Source organism: Neopelma chrysocephalum, unplaced genomic scaffold, assembly GCF_003984885.1.
Source record: "Neopelma chrysocephalum unplaced genomic scaffold, ASM398488v2 Primary Assembly neopelma1_59, whole genome shotgun sequence".
Classification (NCBI taxonomy): Eukaryota; Metazoa; Chordata; class Aves; order Passeriformes; family Pipridae; genus Neopelma; species Neopelma chrysocephalum.
Window position 1 is genome coordinate 25378566 of NW_020897714.1, and position 14992 is coordinate 25393557.

The 14992-nt window shown below is 39.7% G+C and overlaps 1 protein-coding gene across 6 annotated transcripts in view; it reads left to right on the forward strand.

Moving 5' to 3' along the window:
* DGKI (diacylglycerol kinase iota) overlaps window positions 1-14992 on the forward strand; it is a 210213-nt gene that overhangs the window by 62536 nt on the left and 132685 nt on the right. For all 6 annotated transcript variants that reach the window (XM_027680570.1, XM_027680573.1, XM_027680572.1 and 3 more), the window contains exon 2: window positions 13080-13188. In XM_027680570.1, the coding sequence (XP_027536371.1) occupies window positions 13080-13188 (109 nt within the window). The remainder of the gene's footprint in view (window positions 1-13079; window positions 13189-14992) is intronic.

A 14992-nucleotide genomic window follows, 5' to 3' on the forward strand; every position in this document is an offset into this window, starting at 1 on the left:
TTACCCCTCTCCTCTCTGTTGCTCATGTAGATGTGTCAGTATGTGAACTCTTTGCCCTACTGCCAGCATGGACTGATTCATTTCTAGAGCAGCAAAAATCAATACTAAAAAGTACATTTTAATCCCAGGTAGAGCAGAAATTGGGCATGCCCCCCCTTAAAATGTCATGATTTCTCTATCTTTTGTTATGTGCCCTCTGTTCATGTTCTCTCCTCTTCTTAACTATGTTCATTCTGTCCTTCTGCTCTGGTAAAAGCAACTAGAAGAATGTAGCTGGAACAGCTCAATGCAGTAGCACACTGGGGTGGGGGGTGTGTATCACTTCCTTCATGTCCTCCTCGGTGACTCATATGCTGTGGACCAGGTCCCCAGGATTGCAGGCTGGTTTGGTCAAGCTGTGCTATTTACCTCTAATGAGGAATATCACTAGAAAGAGGGCAATGACCACAATATTGAAAATATTTCTTCTCCCCCTTCTCTTCACTGCCCATTACTATCTTGTTGAAGGGTCTGTTGAAGGGATATACAGTATGGAGTTTGAGGAGAATTTATTTCTCTCTTTGAAGTGGATGTAATACCAAAATCAGCATAACACCTAGTGATTCTGTGCGTTATTGAGTGCTGGAAAAGTGACATAGGAAGTAATCATAAGCACCCTAGTCCTCCTGCACTTGGATGTTTTTCACATCTATATTATGATCCCATTAGATCAGGTGATCTAAAGTAGTTTGAATTTCCATGCTAAGAAAAGGTCAGGTTTTATTTCTCTTTAGTCATATGAGCTCGCAGGGGTAGCCTGGCCTGCCATCCTCTGTATCTGTCAGCACCAAAAAGCAGCAGGGTATTTTTGCTCCTGTTTGATAGAGCAATGGTCATTTTGTGGTCAAGGTGTGATTTCATCCATCAGATGGCTAGTGTCAAAAGAAATGGTTTCTCTTTGTGTGCCTTTTTGAGTAGGTGATGCAACAGTAAAATATGTGAGGAGAAAAATACAGTAAGTTTATTTCTGTATCTTACTATGCTTTTGGTGGGGCTGATGTAATGAAACGAGTTTTCAAGGAGAGTTAATTTTAATTCACAGGATTTGGATTTTCTTTCCTTAAATAATGCTGTACCTGGAGACAGTGCCAATTCAAGGTGTGATGAGCAGTCCACTTTTGCTGATTTTTTTAATCCATCAAGATTTAGTTCTATCTGAAAACAGCATGATATAATGACTATTTAGTCATGTATCTTTGTACTATTATGCAGCATTCCCACACAGGTCAGATCTTAAGGGGACATGTAGTTTATCATGTGCGAGAGGAATAAGACACTTGACTCCATTGCTTCCTTCTTGAAAAGCCCCCAGAAAATACCAGGTCAAAGTTGGTGATTGACCCTCCTTCTCACTGCTACAAGTGATACTTGTGGACTGAGGGTGAAGTGCTCCAGGGTAAAAGTGGGCAGGATGGTTGTACAGTTGATACCTTTTGCTCTGGTAATTTTGTGGTAAAGGGTTTTTGTCTCCCATGCTGTCAGTTACCTTCACATCTTAATGCTCAGTGATAGAAAAAAGCCTTAGAAACTACTCTGCATCTTTCATAATAAGAACAGTGCATAAACAGCTAATATTTTCCTTCCATTGTTGTCTCATCAGAGATTTAATTTTAAATCAGTATTTTGATCACAGTCACTAAGTAATACACCAACACAAGAGTTGAGTGGCATTACAAGTCCCTGTTTTACACTCAAAATCTCTTTCAGATTAAAATAATGCCCAAGTAATATGGCATGCCCTGTCATTAAGGTTAATGACAGATCTCCTCCAGCTCTAGGTGGGCTGAAGTGGGAAGAATTCTGTCAGGTCATGGTGTCTGAGGATTTACCTGACTCTGAAGGAGCACCAGCAACTTAGTGTGTCGTTTTCTGAAGTTTTATAGGCACAAAAGAAACAGCACCCAGTATTACTATAGCCAAAAAGAAATTAGAGGAAAAATAAATCTCCTTCCTCCCTGCTGTTTTCTTGTTATGTTCATTTGACAGTGCTTTGTATTGTGGGTTTTTTTTAGCCTGCTTGTATACAACTGGTGAGTCAACAGGGAGGAAGAAAAACCACATATGTATGACAGAATTTAGATGAAAAAAAGAGAAGGGCAAATTATGAGAAAAATGAACATTTCTGAAATTGGTTCCAAGAGAAAAAAAAACAAACCAAACTCCAGTTATACCATTTGTTTAATAAGATCAGCAGAGCTGCTAACTAGACCTAAGGATATCCACTTTCTTCTCAGCCATGAAGATCACTGCTCTACTTGATGCACTGCCTGCTCTTCCTGTGTCTCCCTGAAAGTTTTCCTATTCCAGGACTGAGACCTAGGCTCAACCCTGTGACAGCTGTCCCTTGGGGTGAGGAGGGAATGCAATAATCTCTCTCCTGACTGAGAGTACCTTGGAGTTTCCCTGCAGCACCATTTCAGTGTCTGCTGTGTGGTGCAGGCCCTCAATGTGATTCCAGTGAGATTTGTAACACTGTGTGACACAGGGGATGTTTTCATCTTAATCTGATGTGAAACCTGATGTGGTTTCTCCTCCAGGCAGGAATGTTAAGGTTTGGTACAGGAAGACTGATTTCTTTACAAATAGTTACGTGTAATTCCAAAGTTGATTATCAAGAATAAGCTTTGAACATAAGTGTTTTTGGTAGATAATTCATGTTTTATTCAGAGCCAAATGAATGTGAATTCATATTTTATAAACACGCTGGGTATTCCGAGGTTAACACCTCGGAGCAGGGCTTGAGTCAGATTCTCTTCCAGTTTTGGAAGTTTATTTTAAGCTGTTTTTCAAGTTTTCTGCTTTCTGTGTATTGAAGGAAGAGAGGAATCTTGTCACAGGAGGTGCACTTTTTCCCTATTTCTGAATCACCAGACAGTTGTGCTGACAGGGAGAGGGGAAGGTGGAGATTTATTATATTTTCTACCCAGATGCCTCATTCCTGGTTTAGTTTTTTTTTTTAATCCCTAAGCCTCCATTATTTGATCCTAAAACTTGTTAAAAGTGATCAAAACCTTTTGATTGAATTTGTGTTTTGGATGCGGTCCTGCAGGAACAGGTTGCTACACAGACTTGCTGAGGAATTGATTCTTGCTTTCTGCTTTCTTCATCTGCTGTTCACTTACTGCAGCAAATCCTTTTTCTCCACCCTCTGCTGAACTCTTTCAGTTTGTTTCAAACAGAGGAATTGAAAGTGGTGGACATGCACCTGCTCCCTTGGGACTTAGTCTGGTGCACAGAAACTATGCCAAACAGAATGGAAGAAAGTTGGCAATGGTATGGGGAGGATGAAGGTGCAGGTGCTTGGGGCATGGTGGTGCTTGTCTTGCCTGGCAGCCACCAGCCCCTGAGGAATGAGGGACCTCTCATCCCCGGTGCTCAAAACAAGACTTTCTAAGCACAGCAGTATATGCCATCAAACTGTGTAGTCTTTGTGGTGAGGCATGAGAAGAAAAGGGCACTTGTTGAATTTGTTTTGCATCAATTTTTATGTCTCATAGACTCAGGGTGGGGGGAGGGAAGTGGGGGACAAAACCTTTGTCTTATCTCAGTTGCTGAACTTCCTTCCTTAGAGAGAAAATAGAATTTATTCGGTTAATGAATGGTAGTATTATATTTTTATCTGCCCTTCTCAAGTGCCACCCTAATGAAAAGTAAATGTAGGCTTTTTTTCTTCCCTCACCCTTTTTTTTTTCTTCTTTTTTTTTTTTGGCCCAAGATCTATGTAGACAGAGCCTCAACTCCATTCCCTGCTCTGCTCTCTAGACTACTTTCTGTAAAAATTGTGTTTAGAATTTGAAAGTAACTTGCTTTTCAGAAGGGAGAATAGTTCTCTGTCCTGTGTTCTTTCAAAGTCTTTTGTTAGAAAATATTTGTTGCTTTGGATTGTTTTAAAGCTTACTTTTGTTCTGGGTCATTCCTTGAGTCCTAGGTATTTATGCATCTACAAGGAAGAAAATTTGATTCTTATATCAATACTTGGTAAAAAAATTATTCTGGTATCACCTAGAGTATTCCTTTTTTTTTCTTTAATCCACAGTCTAAAGACTGTGGAATTATTTTTCACTTGTGTAGTGAATATGACTCTCCATTACTTTTTCAGTTTTTGTTTGCATACTTAGAAATGGAAGATTTTTTTTTTTAACTCTTGTGAGACACTTGTAAGCTGAATGAAAGCTTATAATGGGGAAAAATGTGGAAATGGACAATGAAAATTTCTGATATTTTTCCATTTTCAAGGAAAAAAGACTACACGAAGAAAGAAATGGACACAATGACTCGAGGGCATGGAAAGGTTCTGAAAAAAATCCATGTTTAAAACATCTCTCTGAAGCTTATAGTGCAACACTGCAAGGCACACATTTGATTTGTAGAAAAAAAAATCAGAATACTTTATTATGTATTTTGTGTGAGGCTGTATAGTTCTTGAGCCATAATGACATTTCAGCTTGTGCAAATAGCTTATGCCAACAAAGGATCCTGGCCTGATATAAAAATTACCTTAAATTAGGTTATTTTAGAAAGCATGTGCTAGCATCTGAGTGGCAAGAAAACATTTCCAAGACTAATGTTAAAATGCTGCTCTAAATTCCCTTCCTCCTTGTCTTGTTTTGTTTTCCTTTTCTTTGTCTTCCAGATCAAATGAAGATTAAATGGTGCCAGCAAGAAGTATCCTGAAAAAATACCTTAATCTTATTTTCATCTGGTTGGCAGAGTTATAACATAGAATTTCTTCACTCCTTTTGAAAATCAGTATATATTATTTTAGTGTATTATTAGGAACAAATCACATGATCATACCATAGTCATGTCCATCCAATTTGCTGTCATCATTTTTTTGTCTACACTCGAACTACAGAACAGAAGTCCTGCATATCCTATGATATTTGTCTGGATGAAATGTATTGTTATGAAAATGTTTCCCATTCAGATTTCCTTTGTTTTCTGAAATAGTAAAAACATATCAATCTTCTGTAATGCTGATGTCCAGTCTGCGATGCAGCTGGAAATAATTTATTCTCAGAGTTCCCTAGAGCATTTCTCGTTGTTTACTTGAAAAGACAGTGATTAAATTTTATCATCTTGGTTACTTGATTGATTCCAGAGTCTTTGAAATGTGAGCTTCTAACTCCCTATGCACATCTCTGCCCCACATAACCTCACTCAAAGGATTTTGACCCAAAGATTTAAAGATTTCTGGATCAAGACTTTCACTTGCCTTTTATTCTGTAGAAAGATCACACAAAATCACTGGTTGTTGGTTCAACTTTAACTCTTTGGATGAAATGTGAAAATCCTAGTAAAAGGAATTTTAGAAAGATTGTACAGGGGCATGCATATTGGATGGAATTTACTAAAAAAGGATTTTAATGGTGTGATGATTTTAAAGAGTGGAGATCTGGCATAGCTTCTCAGTAGGAATAAGAGAAAAAGAACAACTGGGCTACATTTGAGGTGGGTCTTGACAACTTTATGAATTCAAACATATGATGTTTGCCTGAAACAGAGTTGACTGGATTTCATGACCTAGAAGGTCTTTTACAGACCTGACTTTTACAGACCTTTAGCTTCAAAGCTAAAGGCTAAAAAAAAAAATAAAATTAAAATCCTCTCCCAAAACAAACTGATCTTGACTGCAGCAAAAATAAAGCAAAATAAATCTGTTTGAAAAAGCTTTTATATCTCTTTTTCCAGCTTTCCTAGGCTCCTTTGTTAGTCTCCTTCTCTGTGAATTACAGGGATAAAGGATACTCTTCATCTTTATTGCATCACAAATGGTGTCACTTTTTTCCTTCCTTCCTCTCACAAATTAATGCTGACATTTCTGTTACTTCAAGGAGTCCTCCAAGGTCTATCACTTTTTGTGGTAAGAGTAATCACCACATTTGTACATATCTTTTCAGAATATTTAAATGAAAGACTGGGAGGGACCCTGTTGGTCCTAAAATTTAGTTGCCATCTACCGTAAGTACCCCTCATGTTTTATCTTATTTACTAAGGAATGTAGGGTATAAATTAAGAGTAAAAGCAAAAAACTCCTTAAGTGAGCAGAAGGAAGAAATGAGTGATACCCAGTGATATGTATAATTCCAAACTCTGATAGGAGCTCAGAGAGAATTCCACATGACTTTGACTTTTTCTTATAATTATCTGTTTAATTATCCAAGTCTTGGATCTAAGCCATTTTCATTTTCCACATTTCAGATGAGGATTGTTAGAGTTTCCAGGGGTATTTGCTGGATCCAGGGCCTGGCAAATGAAGGCATGCAGGAACAAAGTCACCCTGATTTTGATGCAATATAGACTCTGAAGTGATTTATAGATCTAGGACAAGATATATTGGTCACCTTGATAGGAGCTGACACAAAACTCTAGGCTTTCTCTGGCTTCTGAGAAGATGAACTCTTGATGGAAGATAAGATTTAGGGGATTGAATAATTTAACGCAGTTCAGAATCTAATTGAAACCATAGTTTAATTTCCAAAAGGTAAAATTTGGTGATTAATAAATGCCTACTGGTGAAACGAAGAAGAGAATGGAAAAAATTATATACTAGGGATCTCTGGCATTTGGAGTACTCTGCCTTACACTGTTTTGACACTAACCCGGGCTCCAAGTATAACCGCAGGGCAGTGACGATTTGCATGTCTGCATTTGAGAAACTGCAAACATATTCATGACACTACTTGTGAATGCCTCTTTTAACACACAACCTGCTTTGTGAATCTATTTTATTCTTTTAGGATAGGAAAAGTAACCTGCCATTTTTGTACCTAGAATTTGGGGGGCAAGAATACCAAAAGATTTCCTTCACGTGCCTAACAGAAATGGCTGTGAACTGCAGTGTTGACACAGAAAAGGCAACATTGTGTAGCAGAGACTTTTCCCCTGTTAGCCAGATCAAACTTTGTGCAGTTCCTTTTTGCTCCTTTTGTTTTGCCTTGTATTTCCTTTTGTAGGATTTCTCTCTATTGTTTGTGCCTACTAGATTTGTTACTTTTACTCAAGGAGATGGTCACAGAAAGGCTTGTTGGCTCAGTTTGGTCTTGCACTTGATCAATATAAGCTGAATAAGGTGTTTGACGTGATAGAGCCAAATGCTCCTAACAGAACTTACTAGGGATTGATGTATTGTAGTCACTTTTTAGCTCTGGCATTGCTGTTTGAGGTGCTTAGGTAGTGGAAAATTGTTTCACTGTCTTCAGATCAGTCTCTAGTGGACATAAACCACTTATTAGGTACAGGAGGGTTGGCTTGAGGCTGGAAGCAAAGCTGTTCAGAGCTGCATGGAGCTGCAGTGTTTCATGGAGATGTATCAGTTTCCATGCACGTTTAATCAAGCTGGTCTGTGTGGTGAGGGTTGAGAGAGAGGGAGGAAAGGTTTGTTGGGGTATTAGTGATGTGGATGTTGAGTGGCTGGGAAGCTACCAAAATCTTTGCATTTCCATACACTGGTTCCATGGGCAGCAGGCAGTGACAGATGCTTAAGAAAGCATTTCTTGAGGAGTTTTTAAAGATCTGTCTCTTTCAGTGTTGATTAAATTTCTTGCATCAATGTTCACTGCTTAGGGTGCCTGAGAGTGTCCTAGGCTGAGTTGCTGTTTGTATGGATGAACATGAAGAGGATGGGAAGGTTAATGTAGGAGACTAAAGATGACATTGACAAAAGAGCAAAATCAAATCCTAGTGATTAGTTATTGGCCAAGTATTCTGATGGAATTCAAATAAGAAACTGCTGAGAGGGCTTTATAATACCTCCCTTAAACAAACTCCAATCCTAGAAGAGTAGGATGGTCACACAGGGGTTCACAGAGAGGTGATGGGGTAACCCAGGAGCAAGTTTTAATCAGAGAAACCAGTAAAACTGCTGATAAGATGCAAGATTAGTAAATGTGCAGCTGAATGTGATGTGCTGTGGGAGAGCCAGCACAGCTTTTCCTAAGGAAGCCAGGACTGGTGAATCTTGCAGAAATTGCTGAGAGATGCACAAGGCCGATGAACTGGGGTGGTCTGGCGGAGGGGATAGCACATGGTCTTCCAGAAAGCTTCAATAGGTTAAGAAAAAAAGCTTTTGGTATTGAAACTAGGGGTGAAATGGGTGGTGTCCTCAGGGTTAAACAACAGTGTAAGTGTAGGAAGCAATGGGGTGGTTTTCAGAGTTTACTTATGAGTTTACTGATGGGGAGCACCAATGACCTGTGATGGGAGCAGTGCTGCTCACAGAGAGCGCAGTGCTAGGGGGTAAAGCTTGCTGCTGCTTTGCACAATTAGTCATGGTGGGTTGCAGAAAATTTTCGGAAGGATCTCTTGACACTGAATGACACTGCAGCAAATTGCAGTTGAAATGTGAGATCGATGAAGGCAAAATAATGCACATGCAGGAGAAAAAAGCTAACAAGTTTGGACTTTATATTATCATTTAACATCCAGGAAAGAGATCTTTGGATAATTAAAGAGACCGGTGCAGGAAGTATGATGACACCACTGATAAAAAAGACATAATTGAGCTAGAAAACTTTGACAAAGATAGAACAGCTTCAGGATTAGCAAAAGTCTAAGAAGTCTCGGCTGCTTCCACTTGGGGGGTGTGTGTGAATGGAGGGGTACGTGAATAGATTCATAAAATCACAGAAGGTGTAGAGAGGCAAGTGATTACTCGCTGTTACTCACAATATGATACAGCAATTGAATTATCAGTCAGAATTTTAAAAACAGACAGAAGGAAGTACTTTACATTGCCCATAATTAAATTGTATAGCTCATTACATAGCCTGCTGTGGAGACCAAGACTATAAATGGGTTCAGGGAAGGACCAACACATTCCTAGAGTAAAGAGCCATTACAGGCTATTAAGTGCAAAGGTCTGGAAGCAGCCGCCAGCTCAGGAAGTCCTTAAACTACTGATTACTGGAAACTGGGACTGGAGTATGTCAGGGGAAGGATCACCTGATTTGTGCCAGTGCTTCTCTAAACACCTGCTACTGGATGTTGTCAGAAATGGGTTGCTACACCAGACAGATTATTTAATATGACTGAAGTTGGCTCCTTTTATATCAAATGCAAAAAATATGGGAATCGAAGTTGCAGTGAAATAATGGTTGCCCTGTGGTCAGCTCAAAAGGAGAACAGTACCTGCCCAGAAGTCAAGCTGGGAGCAGTGAGTTGCAGGGACACAGTGCAGTCAGCAGAGATGCATGGGGAAAACTTAATGCCAGAGATTAGCCAGTACATTTTCTTGATTGCATTCATAAGCACCAAATTGCAGGAGTGAAAACCAGCTCGAAACAAACTCAGGTGCATATAATTTGTTCATACAGTGTACAGGTGCTGTCTGGCCTTGTACAGGGATTTTCAAGTTGTGGTTGGCAAAGCTGAGAGCTGGCAAGTGTAGGGTTTATCTACATAGAATATTCACAGAAATTCAAAGCTGTTGTAACTTAATTATACAAATGACTGTCCCTTTCTCTGTAAACATGTAGATTAACTTTGAGGAAAGGCTCCCAGAAACCTCTCTCCCAGCAGATGTCCTAGCCATGGGATCTATGGATTTTTATGTTTTTAAGTCTCTGCATTTTTATGTTCTCTCAATCCTGCAGCTGAGAGACTACCCCAATGGGAATTTATGCTTCTATGCAAGGGAGGTAATAACCCCAGCTTTGGAAAGGCAGCAACTCCAACACCAGTGACAACAAAAATGACAGTCAAAGCTGTTAACCACATTCAGCACAAACTTACTCTTTCTCTTCCAAATAGATTTTTTTCTAGCACTTACATGAGTTGCATACTATTGACTAATCGTTGCTATCTTTGAGGGTTCAGGTAAAACTATGGAGTCTAAACAACTCATTGGAGTATATTTTTATGCCTTCAGTGGAGAAAAAGGCTCAGTAAAGCCAAAGGCTGGGATATAAGCTCAAATCTCCCCTGATAAAATATGTATCCTTTGATCTAATAAGTAGGTTGAGTCTCGCCTGACTTTTCAGCAAAATGCAAATCTAATGCTTTTAAAAAAAATCAGTTAGTGTAGTTGAATAGCTTGAATGTTTGATTGCTTTTGATTTTCAAGACAGTCAACTGCTCTGTTAAAGAATTTCCTTCGTGGTATCAGCTATGGAATTAGTATCAGATATATTTGTTTGTTGTATATTCAATGACATAGACATTAATGTTTACCCATGGTTGTTCACAATGGTGATGTGTTAGCTGGGTTGATAATAACATCCACTACAAATTATTGACTAATGGATATGAAAAAGTAATTATCAAAATAGAGCTGATTATTTATGATGCAATATTTCCTAGCTGTTGGTTGCTACATCAGCAAGCTGGCTGCTGTGCCCATTTTAACAAAGTTGTGGACTTCATAGTCTGAAGAATGGAATATATCATGAAACCACAGATGCACTTTTTATGACTGTCTCTTATCAGGGAAACTGTGATTACTTTTACTTCTATGGGAAAGGCTGACTGTCAAGCCTGTGTTCTCGTTCATGCACTCAGCAAAGTGGAGATGAAATTGCTGGGAAAGATAACTAAAAGCCAACCATGTTACCTTGCTATTGGAAAAGTGACAGGTGGTGAAATCTGTTATTTAAAGTAATATGAGATATGATCACCTGGTTACTCAGCATCTGTTATCAGATTTGTGCTACCTTCCCTTTCCCCCCATTTTTCCCTCTCTTGTCTGTCTTACACTTATTAGAATGCCATGTGCTTGCTGTTTAGCTTGACCTCCTTTTTTAATGGGAAAGGCTTCTGGGGTGCATGCAGTGTGTTTTGACACTGTGTCTCTGTTTAAGACAAAGTTCTGATAAGAAGCGGTGTAATAATATGTATTTTTAGCTTGCCCCTGGGCCTTAGGGTCACTTCTGGCTGGCTCATGCAAATTTGCAATCCCTGAGATCATTTTAAGGCTTTTATGTTAAAACAGACCTGAAAAAAATAAGTGTTGCTGTCATGCCTGTGGTTTGTGTGCTTTCCAGGCAAAGCCATAAATCCAGCTTGGCATGCAGAGGAAGGGCAGGCTGTTGGCACAAAACTGTGCCAGGTCTCCCCCAAAAGGCTCATCAACCTCAGCTTGCTCTTAAGAAATGTGGGCCAAGTCTCAGGTTCAGCTGTGGGGGGCTTGCACATCTCTAATTCTGACTTGAAATAGCATCCAAGGCTTGATGCTGAGATATCTGTAGCCATTCATTAGGCATGTTTACCTTCCTCTGTTGTGAGGGCAGTAGGTTTGCTTTACCCCTCTCAGTGATGCAGAGTGGAAAATGTGATACTGCCCTATTTCCACCCAACTAAATTATCATGTTATAAAACCACAAATAGACACAAGAATGTACTCTTTTGTTTAGGAAGCCTGAATAACTACATTGATACTGAAAATAACATGGAAGGAGACTACCAAATATTGGAAGTTTTCTTGAAAAGTATGTTTTTAAAAAATGTTTGTAGTTTCTTGTGATTTATTTCTCTTAGGCCTTAATCTGGTCATTGAGATGGGTGGCTTATGTTGTACTGATATATTTGGCATAAAATCTTCCTTGCTAAATTGTTTCCTCCTGATACAGTGTCGGGTGGTAAAAGTCTTTTCCTTGGTCTTTTTCTCTCTACTGGGTTTCTGTCAAATGCAAAATATCTTGGAAGAAACCCTTAATGTCAATGTCTTACCTGCTTTAAAAAGAAAGGGGGCATTGGATGATCAGAGGCTGATGTTAATGTTCTGAGTTGTCTATGCTACCCACAGGAAGGGGGATTTAAGAGGTTCTGATTCAGTTCACTTGTTTTTTCTAGAATTGCACTGAGAGCAGTGAGGCTTCCAAACTCCTTTGCTGTGGATATGTATCGCACTGTATATTTTCAGGACAATGAAAAGATTTATTTAGCATATGGCTGACCTGGATTGTCTCCACTGGCTCAATTGACCTTTATTGCCTTGGGACAGTGGTAAGATTAGGAGATGCTATAAATAGCTGTTGCACTGTGGGAGTGGTATCACAAAAATGCACTTTACACAAACAGACTGTCATTTCACTTTGTGGGGGATGTGTGTATTTGGCTTACAAAGGGAGATATCTCCCTGAGATGATTTTTGTCCTCTTCTGAATCACTGCAGCTGAAGCTGTGAGATTATTTTGACCACTGCCATCAGGTTCTAATATATACAATGCAATAATGTTAAGAAGCTTTAGGAAATTGACTGTTCACGTGCTGCTGAGCTTTGTGTTGGCAGTGTACTGTGCTTCCACCTTATGGCTCACTGTTGGAGGCAGCTCTGTCAGGGCTGGATGCCTCTAGGGAGACAGGCAGTGGATACGCCCTCAGTGCTGTGCAGCCAGCATCAGAAGGGTTTCTGGTCACTATCTATGACTTCTGAAGGAGGCCACATCTATGCCTTCAGAGCTGTGAGATAAAACTGAAATATAAGTGGAAAGAAGCTGTAATACCTTGGGGGTTGCTGATAGGATCAAAGAAGGTAGTAGTGTATGATTCCTCTTCCTGGCGAACTGGTGTCCCCATGTCTCGTTTTACATAGTTGGATGCTGAATGGATGACTTTTTCTAGTCTATAAACTAGGTAAAGGCAACAGGTGTTGCATTCTTTGTATAAACTCATATTTCTTTCCTCCTATAAAAAGTGTTTGGAATTATGCATAAATTGATTCAACAGATTCAGTTGGTGTGTAAGGAATAGGTGTAATGCATGAGGACTCCACAGAAACTGGCAAACATAACCATATACAGTCCACTGGGCTTGATATTTCAGCTTAGTGCCAGATGAGTAACTGATCTTCATTAAACAGTAATTTCCAGTGATCACATTACTTTATTCTTTTCCTAAACTACTGTAGCAGAAGATGGCATTCAAGCACCATTTCACTGAGGCTGAAATGAGATGTGGTGCTACCTCTTCTGATTTCTGGAGAAGGGTGGGGTGGATGTTGGGTAATTCTATTGGTATATATATATATGTTATGTATACACTCCATGTATACACTCCATTTATTTGTGTGTTGTTTTTTTTCTTCTTTTCTTTTCAACTTGCAGGAAAGCAATCTCCAGGTCAGGCCTCCAGCACTTGGCTCCTGTGCATTCCCTCAACATTGCAGTCTCCAATGGACCAGTGAAGGAACCAAGAGCGGCCTTAGAGTGGACTGTAGGTATTTGGGTTTTTGGCAGTTAATTTGCGCAGTATCTCTAGTTAGTGCTCTCTCCATCCTTGCACCAACATAAGACATTGTGTTGCTATCAGAATTAGTGCTAGTCATCAGGAACATGTTTCTATTATGAACTGAAGCACAAGGCAGAGACATGAAAACTTGTGGGGACTTGAGCAACACAGGACAGAGCTGTTTAGATTTTCCATCATGGAAGCTGCCTGACTACATTTACTCACTTCCCTCTTGAGAAAGTCTGCCATCAAAGGTTGATCTTATTTTAGCAAAGCAGGGTTTTGTTCCTCTGCTCAATGGGCCAAAGTTTAAGGCTGAAGACTCATGTCAAGTTGGCTGTGTCTGTGGAGTAGGTAACTGAAGTCTTTGGCCACAATTCTTTGTAGGTATGGCTAGATTTCTCCCGGGCTCAAGCTGGTGTGTAGACACAGAGAGCATGTTTCCATCCCTCCTGCTTTGCTTCTTTTGTGTTTCTGGGCTGACCACTTCAGGACTGACCAAAAGTTAAAGCAGTTTATTAGGGGAATTGTCCAAATGTCTTTTAAAGACAGGCAAGCTTGGGGCATCTACCTCCTCCCCAGGAAACCTGTTCCAGGGTCTGACCATGCTCTCTGTTTCCTAATGTCAAGTCTGTGCCTCCCCTGGCACAGCTTTGAACCATCCCCACACGCCTTCCATGTGGTTGTGCACTGGTACGAGCTAAGAAGGTGAGCTGTAAGCCCGCAGGTCACACATATGACCCATTTAAAACAAAGCATACATTAGATTTTACATTGAGCTACTGGTGAAGAACTTGGTGCATTGCAGTACCAAGGCACCAGCCACCCAAGTGGCTTTTAGGTGAAGATAACTTTTGATTTGATGAATATGGCTTATGTTTATCTTTGTTCTCTATACCAAAACTGAATGGCTTTCTAGATTGTTTGCTCTCCTTCAACCCCAGCTGTTGCACTTGGAAGTTTAAGGGGATGAAATTTTACAGGTTGTGTTTCAGGAAGTTGGATTAGATTCACTAGGATGTTCTGCAGTTTGAAAGCTTGTATAGAATCCTCTTTGGAGTGCTTTGGAGAATACCTTGATCTTTCATTCCCGGAAACCCAGCCACCGATTCAGCAAGGTAGTAAAAATGTCTGTTTTAAGTCATCGCTGCTGTTTAGTAGAAATCTGAAGGATGAGTCACATAAGTGAAGAGTTAGGCACATTAGGCTAAATTAAACACATTTCAAAATTGTACTTAGAAAAAACCAAGAGCAACAAAATGCCAAAATGAAAACCCTGAACCCCAAGTCCAACAATCACAGCTTGCCCTTTGTCAAAGTCAATTGTCTGCTAGTCCTTTTACCAGATGGTTCCTCTTATGATCCTAATACATAAATACTGCAGGATTTGCTATAAGTTGGTAAATATTGATTAAATATTGTGGGTTTTAATTGTGTTTGTGTGGTGTTTTTGCACTTTACTTTCTGGTTTATGGTTTAGATTTTTTATTTCTTAGCAGTTTACAGCCTCTCAGATTGGTGTTGCTGCTTTACTTCACACTTTATTGGAGAAGGGAGACAACCCTGTGGCATATGGGGAAAAGGGACAGGATAGTGAGTGGCAGACATCTGTGGCTGTGAGGAGCCTGAACTGACCAGCTGTAGTAACTGGTAAATGAGAGAAAGGTATTTCTCGAATCTGTGGCACAGTAAATGTAAAAGAGATAACAGGGAGGTGGTTTGGAGGTGTGGGGAGGTTGAGATGGGCCAAAATTTTATAACAGGTAGTGAATTTCAATCAAGAAAAAGT